General features: G+C 43.2%; 2 protein-coding genes across 3 annotated transcripts; one reads left to right on the top strand and one right to left on the bottom strand.

Moving 5' to 3' along the window:
* The first annotated feature begins 278 nt into the window (after window positions 1–278).
* wnt10b (wingless-type MMTV integration site family, member 10b) lies at window positions 279–19123 on the top strand. Of its 2 annotated transcripts, XM_051949145.1 has the most exons (6): window positions 279–365; window positions 1252–1392; window positions 4674–4776; window positions 16614–16876; window positions 17049–17500; window positions 17605–19123. In XM_051949145.1, the coding sequence occupies exons 3-6, from the start codon at window positions 4703–4705 to the stop codon at window positions 18103–18105; spliced, it is 1290 nt and encodes a 429-aa protein (XP_051805105.1). In that variant the 5' UTR covers window positions 279–365; window positions 1252–1392; window positions 4674–4702; the 3' UTR covers window positions 18106–19123. The 2 variants fall into 2 exon arrangements, with proteins under 2 accessions (XP_051805105.1, XP_022058899.1); XM_022203207.2 differs by lacking the exons at window positions 279–365; window positions 1252–1392; window positions 4674–4776 and adding an exon at window positions 15781–16007.
* Window positions 7848–14471, bottom strand: wnt1 (wingless-type MMTV integration site family, member 1). Its single transcript, XM_022203206.2, has 5 exons — window positions 13096–14471; window positions 12698–12803; window positions 10560–10813; window positions 10106–10371; window positions 7848–9988 (listed from the first exon to the last, which is right to left on the bottom strand). The coding sequence occupies exons 2-5, from the start codon at window positions 12796–12798 to the stop codon at window positions 9497–9499; spliced, it is 1113 nt and encodes a 370-aa protein (XP_022058898.1). The 5' UTR covers window positions 12799–12803; window positions 13096–14471; the 3' UTR covers window positions 7848–9496.
* Window positions 19124–19374: the final 251 nt, after the last annotated feature.

Here is a 19374-nt window from a genome sequence, read left to right as displayed (position 1 = left end):
TGTAAAAGGAGATATTAAAATCCTCTATATAAAAACCTCTTTTTAACATTTTAAACCTGGCTTTGTCCAATGCTCCATCTTCTGTTATGGAAATGCATTCACATTTATAGCATATTTAAATAGACAATGCCTCATTTGCATATTTACACATGGAAATATTACAAAATCTGTAATAAAAACAATACATAAAAAAATAATTATCTAATACTAAGTAATATAGATGACTAGTTCAAATGTTTACCTGTCACCTGCAGTGTTTCCTCTTTAAGCAGCTTCCGGGCTGGCGGAGCTGTAAGTTCCTTCATGGTTCCGTTCGCTAACCTGCCCGGTTCTGTAGCTAAAAAGGAGTTACCTCAAAGCTTCAGGTAACATTTGCATTAAGAACTTACTTTTAAAAGTTCAAGAGAAAAACGCGTTCATTCCTGTGAGTTGATTTTTTATTTCTCGAAGCTTTTTTTGGCTGTTGCTATCAGGGCATTAGCTAACAGCTCCGTTTGTTAGCTAATAGCTAACTTAAAATCCATCGTTCCTGCCCAAATTTTATCCCCGTGCTGTGTGTATTTAACCAGAATATTGTTTTGTTTGAATACTTAAAAGGTTGTAATTTGAATCTTATGCCATAAGATGGCAACCTTTCACAGTTTCCAGCCAGATCCGCTCTGCTCACTGTTACTGGCAGGAGGAGAAATCAAAGGGCTGTGTTTTTGTGCCCACAGTTCTGTCTGAAGGAAGCGTCTATGGCTGGAAAGGAAGACATATATGCTCATTAGTTAAGCATTACTGAAAACCAATACGTTTTGGATAAAATACTGGTGTGTAAGGTGCACCCTTTCCTTTAAAAGTAAATAATAAACTCTTAATTTAGTTATTTGGTTCAAAATTCGATCCTTCAATTCAGTTTTTTTTGTATAGCACCAATTCACAACGTACACTACCAGTCAGAAGTTTGGACACACCTTTTCATTCAGTGCTTTTTATTTATTGGTATTATTTTCTACAATGTAGATTAATACTGAATATTAACACCTTTTTGTTTGCAACATAATTCCATATGAATTCTTTTATAGTTTTGATGTCTTCAGTATTGATCTACAATGTATAAAATAAATTAATAAAAAGCACTGAATGAGAAGGTGTGTCCAAGCTTATGACTGGTAGTGCATGTCATCCCAAAGCCCTTCACATAGTAAGGTAAGACGTTACAACATTCATGCAGAAAACCCTTCCTATTTCTCATCATTTCTTCCCCAGGGTCTCAACTCAGGAGAGCGTGCCAGATGTTGTAGGACCCAGAAGATGAAGCCAAAGAAGGAAGGAAGAGGACAGAGGTACACTACAGACAGGACAGGAGACTCCCTAAAAGATCGCCAGACCCCAACTATGCTAACAGAGGTAAGCACTTGGCGAATTTAAACTTCGATTATAATGTGGACCAAACAGTGTACAGTTTACCTGATTTACATCTGCCTTCCCACCCCACAGTTCTCCAAAAGTTGTGTCTTTGTCCCAGAAGATCTATGATGGAAGGGTTCTGGCTGCTATACAGATGTGTAGCTGGTAGCCTATCAAAATCAGGACAATTATTCTATCAGGCTTACACACCCATTTGTGTTTTAGATTATCCAGATGCTGGAAAACATTATGACTAGCAGCCAAGTAAGACAAAGATGTCTTTCCATGTGCTTGCCGTTCGGAGAAGCTGCTCACTGCAGCTGTACTTTCAGTTGGCTACAAGATGCACGTGGTATTAATTAATCCACTTATTGTGCCATTTCAATCACACAAAGAATGTGTTTATTATTCAGCAGCTGAGTGTCAGAAAGGGAGGCATTCAGGTGCACTCAGGGTGCAATTTATTTTTCAGTATTCTCGTCTGTAAGACAGTGTTGTGGGTTCAGGGCTGTTTCATTCCAGATGATGACATTTACAGAGCAATTTTCTGTCTTTGTTTTTGCACTTTGGACATTAACTACCCTAAAAACATGCAATATTTAATGTCACTAAATTCAGCACATTTGTACATTAAAACAGAGCACTTGCAGCCTCCTTACCAGCCCATATATTATACTTAACAACAAAGCGATATTCATATAGGGTCCAGAAGGACCTTTTTAGGGTGCAAAATGTATTGAGAAGTTGCTGGCACATTTTGTAGGATAGCTTAGGTTCTGGAAGTGATTAGGCCTCAAAGCCTGGGTGAGTATATTGCAGAGCGACAAGGGCGGGTGGGAGCAATATCTTGTGTGTGTGTAAGTAAGTGTGAGTGGGACTTAGAAAGAAATTGCGTGTGTTTTGAGAGGGAGAGCAAGAGAAGGAGACTGGGGCGGTTCTCTTATGCAAGCAGTTCTCAGTATGCATGTAGACTGGAAGATGTGTGGCTCCTGTGGTTGGCTGTCCCCTGTGTCACTGCCTTTAAAAACACTTGCCAAGAGAAATGTCTTCTTTACTGGCTTTGGCTGCCAGATGCTGGGGATAATGGATAGGACTGCAGAGGGAATGATGGAGAGGTGTGCTCAACCAGCCACATAGACATGCAAGTGAGCCCATATACGTATTAACTCACAGTCGCATACATGCTAGCACACTTTGTGGGCAGGAGTCCCTGTAGCGCTGAAGTAAGGAGTGAATAACTCATCTTCAAGTCACTGCTTAACTGCCACACACACACTTTTACACACAGGGGAAGTATTAGGTCTGGTAAGTCATGTCACACTAAGTCACCATGAATGAGCATACAGTTCAGGCACGCTTTCAGAATCCAGAGGTGCCGCATTTTGTGGATGTGTGTAAGACACGACTGAAGGAAATAGTTGTGTATGTCTATGTAGCTGTGAACGAACACATGGGGCGCCGGCGTGTGAATGCAAAAGTGTGTCTGCGAGTCGGAGAGCCAGTGACACAGGAATGTGTCATAGTTCCTGCAAGCCACTCAGCTCCTAAACTGCAGCAAATAAACATTCCTCTGCTGCTGTGTCAGTGCTGAGCCCTCACCCACTGTCGCTGTAAAACATAGCTTTTAATTAAAACCAAAAATGGAGTATTTCGTCTTTTTGTTTCCAGCAGCATTACAGATGCAGATTAGAGACGATTACCACATGCTAGCAGAAATTTCACAGTGCTGTTTATTGAGTCGAAGGTGTCGTGTTGTGGTCCAGGGAATGGCCAATTGATGATTAACCAATCATGGCAATTATTCCTGATAAAGTGCGAAGCGGGTAAAGTATTTCTGACCTGCTGCAATTAGTCATATTCCACTGGGTAGGACAAATGATCTTACATTTAGGCAACTTAAACAATCCATAGTTCAACAGAAAAACAGAATATATTCAAATCCTGTGCTAAGACAGTTTTAACAAGTGCATTTTGGTTCAGGAGAAGTGTTAACATTCAGCAGAGCCAGGCACATATTGATGCAATTCATAATGTCTGTTTGATTTGAATAAATGCATGCTTCCTCCCTGCTGACAGGTGAAATTATGCACAGGCTTACGTTGTGTCGCATGGGTTCCACCACAGTTTACGCTCATATTTCATGTGGATTGCAGAGCTGAAGCGTTGCTATGCTGTACCCATACATTGTCAGATGTCTGTAAACATATTCTACTGTTGGTTGTCCTTGCCCAAAGTTGTTCCCTATCATTACAGCTCTGTTTACAGGAGGTCTTCCAGTGTTTGCTAGAATGTCATCTCCCTTAGAATACATAGTGGTCTAAAGTCGCACTCTGACGCACACTTTTCCATCTAAAACACTTAATCCGAGTGGAACCCATTCTGACATGGCACTGTATCTGTTTGTTGTCGCTTGTCCGGTCTTTCCAGGTTAACCACTCGCAGATGTGTAACTGAGGGGTTTTACTTTTTCTCGGTGGATAATTATTCTAACCAAATTATTGCCTGGGCATTCCAAATCTCATGTCATACCATACTTAAAGCTGGCCATCCAGTGTTTGCAATGAACTGAGAACCTCTTTAAGGTGTTTAGCTAGAGGTGATGTTTCATGGTGATGAGGTGTTTATCCCAGCAGTTTTGAGGTTGAGAAAAGTATTTAATATCAACAAAAAATGGGCCAGCAGGAAGACGATATCCGGCCAAGACAATCCAGAGGTCATGATGTGTGTGTGTGTGTGTGTGTAGATGGGTGGGGGTGTTGACGCTTCAAAATATGTCATCATCCCATGCAGATTTCCTTATATGTGCTCACATGCAAAGGGCTACAATTGAGAACATCTTTATACATTTGTGAGGAGTACACTGCATAGTTTTATCCCTCCCAACTTAACTGCAGGCCTTGCTCTCCATCTCGCTCCATAGGGGCACAGAGCCTGACCACAGACATCATACTGATTGCTCACCATGGTCAAGTGGTCTATCCGCATTCCCACCCTGCTTCACTATGTGCAGAAAACCCAACAATGGAAAACAGTGGTTTCAAAGTGTCTGAAGGTTTGCGGACGGCAGCGAGCGTCCGGTGCGTCTCTCCTAAATCAGTCCTCCTCTCATCCCCACCACTGCCCTGCTGCACACCCGGGGGAACAACCAAATGCAGCCTGATGTTTTGGAATGTCCTGGACTTGAAGTGAGAAGATTTTACATAAATAAAGAGAGGACCCTCGAGTTCGTACGTGTGCATTTGCATGTCTGAATGTAACCTTCCCTCTCTCCTGTGTGACAGGTTGTGGCAGGCCAGTAGATGATGAAGTGATGGAGATGTTAGGAGGCCACAGCCATTGTGATGCTGGGTGGCTGTTACTCTGGAACTGCCATCTGCCGAAAAGGTCAGTTGCTAGGGGATGATTCTCCTGGACCGTGTCTGCCTCCCAGCTGCCATCCACACACCCACACACACCCACACACACACTCTTACACACACACACACACACACACACACACTGGTTTGAGAATTTACACAAACTTAGATATAAACACATATGCACACTTATGTTTTTTTTCAGTTTCCTAGAAATCTAAATTGAATTTGAGTAAATGTGACCCACTGGATAAACAACTATTAATCCACTCGGTGGTTTTCTGTAAATTTTAGGTGAGGTTTAGTTGATTACAGTTCTTGATATACTACGTGAGGAAAGAGGCAGTAAATGCATATCTTGTTGCATAATAGCTCTGCGGTCACTTGATGGCACCAAACAAATGCTTCTCATTATTACACAAGTTTCATGAGGGTGTTCCTGTAATAACAGTGCCCTAATTAATTGGGCCCATCGAACGCTAGGATTACAATGAAATATTGGGTCGGCACAGAAATCAAATCCATGCCACACTGTCCATCACAACCACTGTAAGCAGGCTGTCATTGATCACTGCGACCCAAACCCGATTCTAAATTCTTTATCATACGCCCTTCAAATTAAAGTGAACTCCACCCGACAGGCAAACATTTTTCACAATTTAGCAGGAATTTTAATATGAAGCTTCTGCGCCTTTGTTGTGCCATAATATCATCTCTGCATGTTTCCTGCTGATTGACCTGTTTGCCACACTGTTGTAAGGAGAACAATCTCTATTTCCATGCTTAAATTTAGGCTTTGAATGCATTTTTTTAATGACATGATCGTTCTCGGGTCAATTGCAGGCAATGTGGCTGAATTTCTTTATGTGAAGTTATCTAAATGACAAAATCGCTCCGTTAACCTTTACGCTGTCACAGTTTTTAACGGCAAGATATTGTGTATTTCCTGATAAATTCACATCCTGATCATGATGAAGCTGCTACTTGATGTCAACATGTTATTATCTCGACATATTGGCAAAACAGGAGCTGGTAGGATCTGGAGCCACACAATTTTGCACCATTTGTGTTCCTTTTCTTATCCTCACTGTCACACTTTGCTGCCCTCCTTCCCTCTAACCCTCCTCACACCATCCACTCCAGTCTGCGCTTCTCTGCCGGCCTTCCATGGAGGGTGACTTTTGTGTAGCGGAGCTGTTGTTTTTGTTTGTGCCCTTCTCACCATGGCTGCCTGCTTGCCGCCTGGCAGCCCCGTGTGTCAAAGGTGGCTGCAGCAGAACAGACTGTGGGAACAGCCGGTTAGCCTCCCTTGGTCCCCTGCTCCCCAACCAGAGGGGCAGCCATCAATCCAGCGCTCCCCCTGCCCCTGCACACACTGGAGCACAAACACACAAATGCCCAACCAAACTCGTACTCACACAAAAACCCTACAACGCTCACACCCTCTCCCAATAATCCTCGGAAGCAATTTCATCTCGACTCGGGTGGCGGCCCATTGTCGCCAGCCCCTTCAATCTTTCCTTATTAACTCTCGCTTTGTCCCGCATCCGAGCTTCTGGACTCATCTCTCCTACATTCCGATCAGTGCTGCTCCCAGCACTCCCAGGCAACCTCCATTCGCTAATCCCACTGCTTCCCCCACCAGCAACCCTACCCCAAGGAACTCTTACTGTTTTTTTTTTCCCAACCTGCCGATCACCTACTTGCAGAGTAAGGTAGGGGCATTAACTCCGTGGGCTTTCTGAAGGCAGAGTTTGAAGGCGGGGTGGGTGAAAGAGGAGGCGGCCACAAAGTGACTCCAGCCCAGACAATTAGAACAATGAGCAGGGCCTGTAGGGGGCTAACTCGCTGCGTCACGCCTGGACGGTGGGGTATTTTGTCAGTTTAATGAATTGTCCGTCAGGCCAGGGCCACATCGCAGGCTGCGCAGGGAGAGGCCAGCAGGGACCCAGACACTAAGTCGGTATTTATTACACTGCCTTTGTCACTAATTGAGCTAATTATCACTGACTCCTCAGCACTCCCACAGGCAGCACCCCCTCCACTCACTCTCCACCAACTCTCCCACCTCACTCTCATGCCTGGGATTTGAACTCTTCCTTCCCTCTTCTTCTTTTTTTTTTAAATTCTACCACTTTCTCTTTCTTTTGTTTCTGTGTAGCCGTGATTGCTTGTTATTTCTCTTTTACACTTGATTTGTCTCCATCTCAAATTGTGTGGACTTTTGCTCTACCAGTTTGATTTTTTTCTCATTTTGTCCATTATTCCAATGTAAGCTATATCATGTTGTGGTGTCTGTGTGTGTGTTCACCCCAGTTCTGGAGTGATAAAAGACAGAATATTAGTTTTATGGAGCTCACAAGTGTTATTCTGTAGTCAGTATAAATTTACCAGGTCTCATCTTTCTGTTTTTGTAGGCCTTACAACTCATTGGACCTCAAATCTGCAGTATTTTGATCAGATTTGTCTGATCTGTTCATTGCATTCTTGAGAGATTTAAACTCTCAGCTGTCTTTGAGATGCTGAGAAATCGCTGCTCAGATTTTTTGCTTAATTTTTTTTTTGGTCTAATTTCACTGGCAAAGAAGCCTCTTGAAATTCTGCACTGTAATATAATGTCTAACGCACCATCTTTCTCATTGCAGTTTGTTGTCTTTGCCTTCTGCTTTGCCTCCACTGTGCTTTATCCGGGTGACCCTGCATGCTCCTGTACTGCGGTGGGCAAAGGAGTGCGATGCTTTCCAAACTCCTGTGGTTAGTTGGGTTGCCAGGCATTGGAACAGACTCCAGGTTTTCATTATATTTCATATATTTTCTTTCAGGCATTAAACAAATAAAGCTAAAGCGTTCAATGCAGTAAACTCCTATACTGTATAAAATAAGGTATGTGGCTAAGCAAGCAGGGTCCGTCTCTGTGGTTGGTAGCACAGATGCAGGGATGTTTTGTGAGCTGGAGAAAGAGGCTGCTTTGGTGGTGGTAATAGGATTAAGCGAAGGACACCCAGGGACAGGCTTATATGTTCACTTGGTCCGTTGTCAAAACTTTCAAACACAACAGACATAATAGCATCTTTTGACACATGCAGGAGGGCAACTTAATTGAAAATATAGACTTTATTGTTCTATCATACAGTACAAAACGAACTGGATGCTAAATATTTTCATTAAAATCTAAAAACGTCTCTCTTACATTTTTCTATAACAGTATAAAAGTCCTCAGAAATAAATATTTCATATTTACACAAGTAAAAAAAAAAGGTAAATATTCAGTGCATGACCAAACACAAGTGTTTTTTTTTTACATGAAACAAGCAAAGAAGTGATAATGTTTTGTTTCTAGCGAGAGTCTTTTTTTTTTTTTGTCAGCTACATTACACCAAAATTGAAAAAGGCATAAGATCAAACATCTCCTGATTTGACTCGAATGATAGCATGTTCTCCAGTCACTGACAGGCACATAAATCATTTAGCAAACTTACAAATTACGTCTTTATAAATATATTCAGATACTTTAATATTTACAGCATTTTGGTTCTGTTAGCTGATATACAGTATGTTTTTTTTTCTGCTGAGGCTGTAATCCTAAAAAATAAAATGCTTAATCTTAAACATAACTTTTTTCACAGCCTAGTTTAAAGTAAAACACCATTTGCCAACCCTGAACCTGGAATAGTTTTATCCTGCTCACGTGTTTAAAGGAATGTAGTGGGTTTGTTTTTATTACATCGATGCACATCAGTGGCATCGGTTTTCATTTTAAGAGCAAGTTGAAATTTTGCTGGTCACATTTTATTATAATGTTACTTTTGTGTAATTGAATTTTCAACACTGACCCCCACAGATTTGCTAAACTATATCTAGTCATGCGATAATATTCAGTGTATTGATAATACATTCAGATTACACTGCCACAGACAGATTAACTCAGCCAGTCTCTGTTTTTCTTGGTACGCACTGGTCTCAGTCATGTAACATCAGGACGTGGTAAGTCAGAGTGGCAAATCTAGGGTTGAGGAGTATTCAACTCCAGAGAAATCTAAACAAAAAGGGCAAATGTGGTAATAAAATTAGAAGTGTTTGGGCTGCATCCAGGTCCTAAGTACACACGTTGGGAGCAGATAGCCTCTACATGGAGATAAACTTCACACAGTTTCATGTGAGAGAGGCCAAACTTCAGCAAAAGAAAACAAAACAGTTTTTTTTTAAAATAACCTCCCTCTTGTTAGAGGTCCCCACCAGTTTATGAGAGCAGATGTTTGTGGCTCTCTGGCCACAAAAACATCTGTGAAACATTGTGTCCAGTTTTTGCCCTCAGTGGGAGAGAAGGCGGCTCTAGTAGTACCTGGTTACAGCAATCAATTCTGCACCACATCCTTTTGTCCCTTTGCTTCTATTTATCCACAGTGTAAACACTTGAGGGATGTGGGTGATTTCCATTCTACATGGATGCATGTTGTGTTTAAATACTTATTAATGTTGAGCATCAAAGGCAAAGACCAAGCACATTTACTCCCTCTTACCCTGTTCACATATTTGTGCTTTTCTCCTTCTCCTACTTTCAAAACCGCTGATTGAATTTTTGTGCCACAAAGTTCCCTGTTTAGCCGCCTGGAAGCTTTTCTAGCTTCTACCTAACATCTCAAACCACCCGTGTGCTAGTGGCTTTGTCAGCCAACTACCTGTTTTGCTACAAAGTTATTCTTTGTTCCTCAACACACCTAAATGTTTACCTAGTTGTCCACCTTTGATCATAGACACTGATGTAACGTTCGTGTGCTGGTGCAGTTGAGGCAGCTGACATGACAGCACCAGTGGAACGTGCAGTGGCAACGTTCAGTCACACTCTCAGTCCGGGTTTTAAACCCACGTCCACAGCATAGCAACTCACATCCATCCAGGCCTGGAGAAGAGCTGTTGCATGTTCTCCCGGAAGTTCCCAAAGTGCCAGTTTTACCGTTGTAGGAGCAGAAGTTAGGTGATTTCTCAAAATAGACTAGGTCCATGGCAGAGGGGGGTTTGTGAGCCGGGTTTTCAGGCTCTAGATGTCGGGGGTCAGCTCGGTGAGAGGCACGGTTGCTTCCCTTGTTGGCATAGACAACTCTGGACGCGCCATCAAACCGATCCTTAAGGAAATCTCCCACTGTGCGGAAGCTCGGCAGGCGCATCCAACAGGTACGCACAGTGCAGGAGCCCGACATGCCGTGGCACTTACACTCCTGTCGCATCTCTGAAGACACAGTCTGCAAAGAGAAAGGCCAAAAACTGCAGATGAAGACTCACTCACAGAATTTAAATGACAAATACACATGATTCATCTGGAAATCGTGACAGACAATCATGCTAAGTTGAAGCCTTACCATTCTGCCGGCTTCGTTGTTGTGTAGGTTGGTGAGATAGCGCAGGTCCCTGCCTCTCTCGCTGGAGTCCACAAACTCACGGCTGAACATCCGGCCAAAATCCACATTGTCGCTGCAGCCTCCCCAGTGCCAGTCTGGCCCTCCAGGACCTCGGCGACGATAATCGCATGTGCACGACTCAATGGCCCCTTCCGAGCAGGAGCGAGCCACAGCATGGGTCACTCCTGCGCTGGTAATGGCAAATACAAATGCTGTCTCTCGGCAACCTGAGGAAACAACATCAAAACTTCCCATCAGAACCTGATCCAGCTTTTTAAACTTGAATTTGCCAATTTTTGCCCAAAATTGGAAAGTATTTACAGACAAAGCCTTTTAAATGTGTACAAGAGATTCCATTACATCCTGCCCAGAATTGTCCAAATATTGCCTAGCGAGAAAGACAAGAGAGGCTCACCACGATTGACAATTTTGCCAAAAATTGCTGGGCTGTGGGTGGTCGGGCAGTTCCAGCGGCGGTTGCGGAACTGCCACTTGCACTCCTTTATGGCAGTGTGCAGCCCAGCGGCGATGGCGTGCAAGATGCCAGGATTCTGCCGAATCAGCCGGCGCTGGCGTCGACTCAGGAGGGCCAGGCTTGGATCCAGGACCAACTGCACGTTCTTGGAATTGGTGAGGAGGTTGGACGAGGAAGCCACATTGACAATACCCCTGGCACAACACAAGGACAAAGGAAATCGGAGTCAAGGGGCTGGCAGTTCACACATGTAGCTCCTTAGGTTACCCGCTGAACTCCTAAACTGATGTCTTTTGGCATCCCATGAGTGTTGTGCTTTTTCAAATTACAGTTTTCATTATATACTACAATAATAAACAGTGACACATGCTGCTCCGAGACCGTGAGGAGACAGCGAGTCTCTGAGTCACAATGCAGGTTTTGGGCTTGGTCGAAAACACAAAACTGTATTATTTTTACCTCTTTATAAATCACTTGGACCGGACGCAGCTACCTGTCAGTTTCATGATCACAATATACTCTTGTGCTAAATATGCAGCATCTGTTGAGCTCTCATCAGAATAAAGACAGGATCACAGTGAGGTGCAGAGGTTGAGCACACTCTGGAAATTGCCCTTCACAGGTTTATGTTCTTCTTCTATTAAAACATCATAATCTTGTTCTTTTTCTCTCACCCATATGTCAGACCAGGTTAAAGATAAGTGAGTGATGTTTTTCTAGACTTTAGTGTCACTCGTGGTTAGACAAATGCCTATTTTTATCTACAGCTTCTCAAGCAGTAGGCCTGCTAAAAGAAAACTGTATTGTGTAAACTATTTAATGGCTCGAGTTTCATACAAAAACACAACCAGCTGACTCATTCTTATAATTCAATTCAATCTATTGCATGAGATCAGAAAATATTCACCTATTAGTGTCTGTAACTTGATCATATTTGTGTCCAAACATGGCACCTGTGCAGCTTTTAGGATGGCTGAACAGAGTTTAAATGAACCCATTTAGGTGGTCAGATTTCTGCTTGTTTCAGTAGGCTGTGTAATTTTCCAGTGAGATTTTTTTTGTCTCAGCATTTTTCTTTTCTTTTTAACTCGTGTGTATTGTATTTGGTATGTCTCCTGTTAAGAATTATCATCCGGAAAAGCGGCCGACTCTTGGCCTGTTGAGGTTTTGACCCAGACAGTGGTGCGGTGAGGCCTGCATGGGAACATTAATGCTAATCTCCTCTTTTGGGTGTTTTCTTCCCTCCAGAGCTAAATTTTTTGCCCTAGTTGTTTTCTTGGATTTCAGATGACATTTGAAATATTTGAAAACGCACAATTCCGTCATGCGTAAATCCTAGTGGCACCGCAGAAATCTTTCGTTAAATCACTACCTCAACCACAGTTTATAGACTTTTACGCAGTGTGTTGAACTATACAGATCCTATTTTATTTTGTTTTTTAGATGAAAAAAATATTTTGCGGTTGCCTGTTTTGGTTTGAGGTCGCTGTATAGACGCAGGAATGTACAGTATTAGATCAACACGACCCTGGAAAAGACCTCGTATAGGATTCCTTTCAGCAATGAAATGAATCCATATTTAATTTATCCCACATTGGACTGAAATGTTGTCTCGCGTTCAAACCGCAGTGTCCCAAAAAAAGAGGGGAGGCAGAGAGAAGGAGTCAATTAAACCTAACCGCAAATAAAAGAGGCTAAAACTATAATTATTACAGATGTAATTCGTTTATTGTCGAATAATGTGCTGTAGCTAATTTCACTGAAGGGACGATAAATTAAATTTTTAGGGGGGAAAATAGAGAGAAATACTTGGTAGTTGAGCTCAAAACCCTCACAAGCCTTAATACCATGCGGTTGCAGTTTTTTTTTTTCTGAACAGAAGTTGTGATCGCTTCCAAAACTAACACATTATTTCGAGCATGCAGCATGAAATGTGGTAACCCAGTTTAACGCTACTCGTACAAGGACGATCAGAGTGTGTGTGTTTTTTCTGTCGCTCAATTTGGCTTTAAAGATATCTGAATCAGTGCATCATCATCATCATCATCACACCGGCCTGCTGGATGTGCTTTACTCACCACCACCGGCCGCTGTTGTTGACGGCCCCAGTGCCAGAGAGCGATGAGACCAGAAGGATGCAAGCGGCTTTCACCCCTAACAGCAGCGCCAGACTCCTCATCGTGACTTAAAATATGAGGAGGAAAACGGCACATTTCAACTCCTTTGACATGGATTTTTTTTTCTCCATCTAAATATCTCTTGCAGTTATTCATCTAAACACTCCAGTAAAAGCATGCAATACTTGTAATAAATTGAATATAACCCTAAAATACGCACACCAAAAATCGAATTCTATCCATGCATGTTGCTCCACTTTGTAGTGACTGACTAAGTAATATTTTTGGGATAATTCTATCTTAATATTCGGTTGAATTGTGATCAAAAATGACCCAAGATGCGAGGTATAAATACTCACCACAGCACCGTCCGATGAGAGGAGCAGAAAGGTGAGGAGAAAACTGGCAGCCCTAATTGACTTAAATGGATCTTGAGTGGAGACAGGTTGTTAAATGATGTGAAGTGTCCAGGCAGGATGCTACTGCTGCTGCAGTCCTCTTCACTCTGTCTCTTTCAGTGATGCTTTGCACGGCGCATTGAACGCGTGGGACAGTCCCGAAGACTTGATCCCCTCGGTGACTGATAGGCAACACATTCTTCTCTTATTGAGCGCTACGAGGGGAATAAAAAAGGGATTTGCTGCTCTCATCTCCCTCTGTTTTTTTTCGGAGCCCTTTTCAATAGGATTGGAGGGAGGGATAGTTAATGCTCTTCATAGGGCGCACAATGAATAAGGAAACACAACTGAGCAGCAAGGAGAAAGGAGAGAGAGAGAGGGAAAAAAATAGGGCAGTCCACAGTGTTCCGCATATTACTTGTGGAATCTCACGGTCATCACAGAATCGATTCCCTGTAAAAGTGTGCGGCTGAGAGTATTTTCCCACTGGCCCGCACGCTTTGCTTCCGCATCCAGTCTTGCAGAGAGGAGAAGTGCCTCCCGGAGCAGGGATGTGTTGGTACAGATGCTGTGGGTGCGCCCCGCTTTGGTGCCTCCGCCGCTGCTCGAAGCTGGTGTCACGGTACAATACAGTTAGAGCGGAATATGAGCCATCTGAAACTGCCCTTTTTACCCGGTGGTTGGATTAGCCTACTCCCTAACCGCATCTCCTCCTCTCTCCAAACGCGCTCCCAAAATGTGCAGTGACTAAGGCCATTTCTGCAGCCTGCATTTCCTTTTTAAGGTAAAACATTTGCAAGGATACGCACTTTTTTTTCAAAACAGTATTAAAACTTATTAATATTCCTATCCCCAAGTGCCTTGTGTAAGGGTTTTCTAATAAAAACTAAGGCGCAAAAAGCAGTTATCACTAGTTTTTATAGTCTCAGACACGCACAGCGAAACGTGAATGCAGATAGAAGCAATAATAAGCTCTTTGCGGTCTTATAACTCACACTGCCTGCTGAGCTACTTAAATATTTTTCAAACGCGGCAGAGATGAAATATGGTCTCCAATCAGGAATTTGATGTATGATGAACCAGGAAAAGAGGGGGACGAGTAAGGATAAAAAACAGTCCAAACATCTGGCGTGCAGACCTCCCTCGACGCAACGTAGCCCAGTGTAATCACAGCTTGAGCCACTTTGCGGCATCTCCATCAAACTCCCAGACTTCTTTAGCTTAAATGTCCCCAAACTTCTCCATATTGGTTCATGGGCGAATGTTTCATTATTGTGACATTTATCTGCTAATTTGCATGTTCCACATTAGTCAACTGCAGCGGCTGTAGGTTGAATAATCTCTCTCCCTTCCTCTTCACCTCTCTCTCTCTGTCCCTCAGATGACAGTAAAAGGAAGTGGGCTTTTGTAAAAAGCTTTAATGACAGCCATCCTACGTTTATACACCAGTCTTATATGAAGGTGCTCAAACGGGTTTCCTGGAGCAGTCATGCGACACCGAGCAGATTAGAGCTTCAATCCGGATAAAGGGGGCCTTTTATATACAAATCAACTTCAAATCACTTTTTAAGCCACTTAGATATACACACCAAGGCAGAATGCTAATGCACTTTTCATTGCTGCAGCTTAGGGAATGGAAGGAGATTAGATGAATTGGTGTCACTAAGCGAACCGTGTTCGAGGGGGGTTTTAACTTAATTTTATGAAAGTAGCACATATGCACCTTTCGGTTCCAGCGGGGACGTATGCGCGTTTGTTCTGCGTAATTTGGATAACCGAGATCAATATAGTGATTGATTCGATGCAGTGTTCACACGGAACTCCTGACTAACTTGTTCCTGGGCCCAGTTATTACTGACCATAAAAAAACTAATTTAAATGGATATCTGAGATGCAAGTCCCCAATACGGAGAACGTGTTTTTAAAAGTCATCCATTTTAATATAATTGCCATTTGCCATGAGATTTTTATCTGAGCACCTGATGCCATTATGCGATCAGAAGGATCAGACTCTCTTAATTTATGCAAACAATTTTATACTTTGGAATAAAGACTTTACATTGATAAAGTGAAGTTGTTTCAAACACAACAATGAAGGACAGCAGCTCTGATGGAGGTGGGAGGAAGGGCTAAACACAGTATTGTTGGAGGGTCTGTTAGCGGAGCCGCCTGCCTGCTGCTGCCTCCCTGTCGTACAGTGGAACCAGCAGCTCTCCCCTCCCCCATTCATTATTTAAAATAACTCACCCCTTTATGAACAAAATCTTCTTTGACTGTCCATATTTCACTTTGCTGGGCGTTTCTTTGTTCATTGCATCAGAAATTTAAATCTGTCTTCACTTATCTACCGACCTCCTAACAAACACCACTAATAAATATCCACATTTTATTGCTATTAAATATGTTCATAGGATGCAGTATTATAGATAATTTATTAAGCTTGGGGTCGTGGTGCTGCAGTGTTTCGGAAAGGCTTGTGCGTAAAAGTTTGGAGACGCTATTTTACGTTTAGACAAATGATCCCATCCTTAGATAATAAAATGATCAACTGGTGATCCAACTTTCATATTGGCCAATATTTGCAAACAGCCGCCTGTAGAGGCATCTACTCCCCTCCCCTCTTTCTCTCCCCCCTCCCGTTTACTCTCGCCCCCGAGCTCCTCTGTTCTCCGTCTTCACTCCTCGATCGTTTGGCGGTGCATCGATAATACTGCACTCTTCTTCCTTTTGATGTTCTTATTCAAGACAGGACCTTAATACCAGTGTTTTAATGTCACGTCGCGAAAGACTCTTAACAAAATGGAGCTATCAAACAAACTCCGTTGGGACCAATTCCTGATTTTGGCAGCAGCACTAATGTCACCTGCATTAACGTAAGTGCACTTGAGAGCGCCAGGAGACGTGGTGTTACATGCGGGTTGTGGCTACATGTTATTCGGCAAGAGCTGAGATAAGTTATTGTGTATAGTTCATCATTTAAATGAATATCTTCCATATTTAGCTAAAAAGAGAGACATCTGTCTCTGATTTCACAGGATGATTTATTGTAATATCAAAACTCTGGAATCAATGGTTACTGAATTCTTAGTCTTTAACAAATCTAAAGAAAGCCACGAAGAATCTCACTGTTGTTATTTCTCCATAAGATACATTTGGCAGTTGGATCTGTTTTTGATACTTCTTAGCTGGATAATCTGTTTGGAATTATATTTTCCCTGCTTGAAGCAACTACCATGAGAGCTGTAACAAATACTTTTACTTACATTTTTTTTGCTAAGTGTGTTTAGAAAATCCTATATTGAAGACAATGATTTTGTAGAATAACCTTCTGAATCTTCTTAAATCTACTGGTTTGCCAAAGTATTCCAAGCAATCCTCCCACTCTTACATACTTCTCTGGATTTGACTAATGAACTCCTGACCAGCTCTGATGACACCCCCCACCAACTCTCTCTCCTTCTTTCCCTCTCTCCCTGCAGGGTGCTGTGTAATGATATCCTCAGCCTGAAGGTGGCAGGAGATCCAGTGCTAACCCCTAACTCTGTTTGCCTGAGGCTGGCAGGCCTCAGTAAACGTCAGATGCGGATGTGTGTGCGGAACCCTGATGTGACAGCTTCTGCTCTGCAGGGCATCCAGGTGGCCATCCATGAATGCCAGCACCAGCTCCGGGATCAGCGCTGGAACTGTTCCTCGCTGGAGGGCCTTGGCAAGCTGCCCCACCACAATACCATCCTCAACAGGGGTGAGAGTCTGAGGCAAGCCAATGGTAGTCAGTATGAATGGCCTGGGGTTTATGGGAGACAGACAGGTGTAGGTATGAGGACAGAGGTGGTTCTGTACACAGGTGGGTGACTTGTTTGGAGCTTCACTGTTTGTCAGTTTCGACTGTCTGAGTGTGTTCCTCCTGTCCCCAGGTTTTCGCGAGAGTGCCTTCTCCTTGGCCATGTTGGCAGCGGGTGTGGCTCACTCTGTGGCCTCGGCTTGCAGCATGGGCAAGTTGCGGGGGTGTGGCTGTGAGGCCAAGCGTCGCCAAGACGATGACAAGATCCGGCTGAAACTCACACAGCTGCAGCTGCAGACCCTGCAGAAGGGTGGGGTAGGCATCGACATCACGCGGTCACTACCCTCGGAGCTAAATGGTCACCATAGCAACCTGCCCACTAACCTGCGCTCTGCTCACCCCTCCGCCCTTCTCAAGCCTTTACCAGATGAACTAAGCTCTATGCAGGACACCTGGGAGTGGGGGGGGTGCAGTCATGATGTCCGTTTTGGGGACCGTTTCTCAAGAGACTGGCTCGACTCCCGTGGTTCTCCAAGAGATATTCATGCTCGCATGAGAATACACAACAACCGCATGGGGCGACAGGTGAGAATAAGCTTTTTCATTGTGTTCCTTTTGTCTTGCTCACATATCATGAAGGTCATTGTTGCAGTTTGATTTGCTCACATTATTTATCTTTCTCCACACAGATAGTGACAGACAACATGACAAGGAAGTGCAAATGTCATGGCACATCAGGGAGCTGTCAGTTTAAAACCTGCTGGCATGTGTCTCCTGAGTTCCGGCTTGTGGGTTCTTTACTTAAGGAGAAGTTTCTGTCAGCCGTCTTTGTTAACTCCCAGAACAAGAACAATGGGGTTTTCAACTCTCGAACAGAAAACAGCGCCAGCGGAAGTACAAGAGGATTCAACGGAGGGCGTCGGCGAAGCATGTCCAGAGAGCTGGTGTACTTTGAGAAGTCTCCTGACTTCTGTGAGCACGATGCGTCCGTTGACTCCCCAGGTACACAAGGACGCATCTGCAACAAAACTAGCTACAGCACAGACAGCTGCAGTTCGCTGTGCTGTGGGCGTGGGCACAACATCCTAAAACAGACACGCAACGAGCGCTGCAATTGCCGATTTCACTGGTGTTGCTACGTGCTGTGCGAGGAGTGTCGTCTCACAGAGTGGGTCAACGTGTGCAAGTAGACACCAACCATCCCAGTTCTTGTTGCTTTTACTCATCCAGGACTCAAGATGGCGAGCCTGTCCCTTCGCCCACTCCTGTTGTTAAAGCTTTTGTTTTGCTCCGTGTGTTACTCTTCTAGAGAATCTGTTTATCCGCCCCTTTCCTTTTTTTGGTCCATCATCTGGGATCTATTTTCTCTTTGTAGCCGCTGTTATTCTCAAAATGCCAAGTCAGAGATTGAAGAGGTGACTCATGCCATTTGTCTTGCCATGGTCTGTTTAGACGCTGCCCTCTCAGCCATGAAAACGGCCTATACCCCATCTTTTCTATCCCACAAAAAAGAGGAGCAACAACAGAGAACCATTTCTGTTTTATGTCAGTGTCGACATGCTGATTTATCTCATTGTACAGTAGCAGTGTATTTTAATGTGTACGTGTATATTTGTAAATGTGTTATTATTAATATTATTATTGTATTAGAGCTTGTCTTTTTTTAAATAACAGACTGATGGTGGCCGAGTGGTTAAGGATGGTGAACGCAGTGGTCTTTAGACAACAACGTCTCATTGCAGTTTCTCTATGTTACTGGGCTTCTCTAATGATATCTGCTCAATTTGTATATTTTACACCTGTGACGGAGCAACAATAGCTGTTTAGGAATCCGTCTCCGTATTCTTCTAGACAAGAATTTTACTAATAGAAGAGTACTAGAGAGAGGATTTGACACAGAGCTTTATTGCAGGAACAATACAGAAGGCACATGCAGGACATTTTACACTTATCATTTTTTGTTTACTTGTAAAATTCAAATAGGTAAAGTTGATACATGACCAGATTTGAAAACAAACTCAACTAATCGTCCCGATTTATTTATTAAATTGTAGCAGTAGTAGTTACTTCATGAGAGTGGTTGCTAGTGCTCATGTTTTCTCATCTCAGTATTATGACAGAAATATGCTTCTTCTTGGTATAACTGGTATAACTGTAATGTGATGTGTGTCACTTTCCTATGAAACCGTGACTGAGCTCTTGACATTATGTGCTTGCTTTTGTCCATTTCATCAGCACTCCTTAGATTCTTCCCACATGTAGAACATGTCAAAGTGAGAGATGGACCTACTTTAAGTCTTGAAATGATGCTGAGGGGTGTGTGTATGCTTGAGTGTGTGTGTCTGTTGCTGTGTAAATGGGGGGTAAGCTCTATGCACTACAGATTTGGGAGGTGAGAGCCTTTTTTATGGCCACTCCATGCTGAGAGAAGGACTTTTTATGGCTGCAGGATATTGTTT

Source organism: Acanthochromis polyacanthus, chromosome 6 (genome assembly GCF_021347895.1).
Source record: "Acanthochromis polyacanthus isolate Apoly-LR-REF ecotype Palm Island chromosome 6, KAUST_Apoly_ChrSc, whole genome shotgun sequence".
In the NCBI taxonomy this organism is placed as follows: domain Eukaryota; kingdom Metazoa; phylum Chordata; class Actinopteri; family Pomacentridae; genus Acanthochromis; species Acanthochromis polyacanthus.
Note: the sequence above shows the minus strand (reverse complement) of the source record. Positions and strands in the feature narration are given on the sequence as shown.

Excerpts from the sequence above, each read along its gene's own strand:
- wnt1 (XM_022203206.2), bottom strand. The coding sequence starts at position 12,798 with ATGAGGAGTCTGGCGCTGCTGTTAGGGGTGAAAGCCGCTTGCATCCTT. Across the intron at positions 10,814-12,697 it reads AACAACAGCGGCCGGTGGTG|GGGTATTGTCAATGTGGCTT; the intron begins GTGAGTAAAGCA and ends GTGTTGTGCCAG. Across the intron at positions 10,372-10,559 it reads TGGCAAAATTGTCAATCGTG|GTTGCCGAGAGACAGCATTT; the intron begins GTGAGCCTCTCT and ends TTGTTTCCTCAG.
- wnt10b (XM_051949145.1), top strand. The coding sequence starts at position 4,703 with ATGGAGATGTTAGGAGGCCACAGCCATTGTGATGCTGGGTGGCTGTTA. Across the intron at positions 4,777-16,613 it reads AACTGCCATCTGCCGAAAAG|GGTGCTGTGTAATGATATCC; the intron begins GTCAGTTGCTAG and ends CTCTCCCTGCAG. Across the intron at positions 17,501-17,604 it reads ACAACCGCATGGGGCGACAG|ATAGTGACAGACAACATGAC; the intron begins GTGAGAATAAGC and ends TTCTCCACACAG.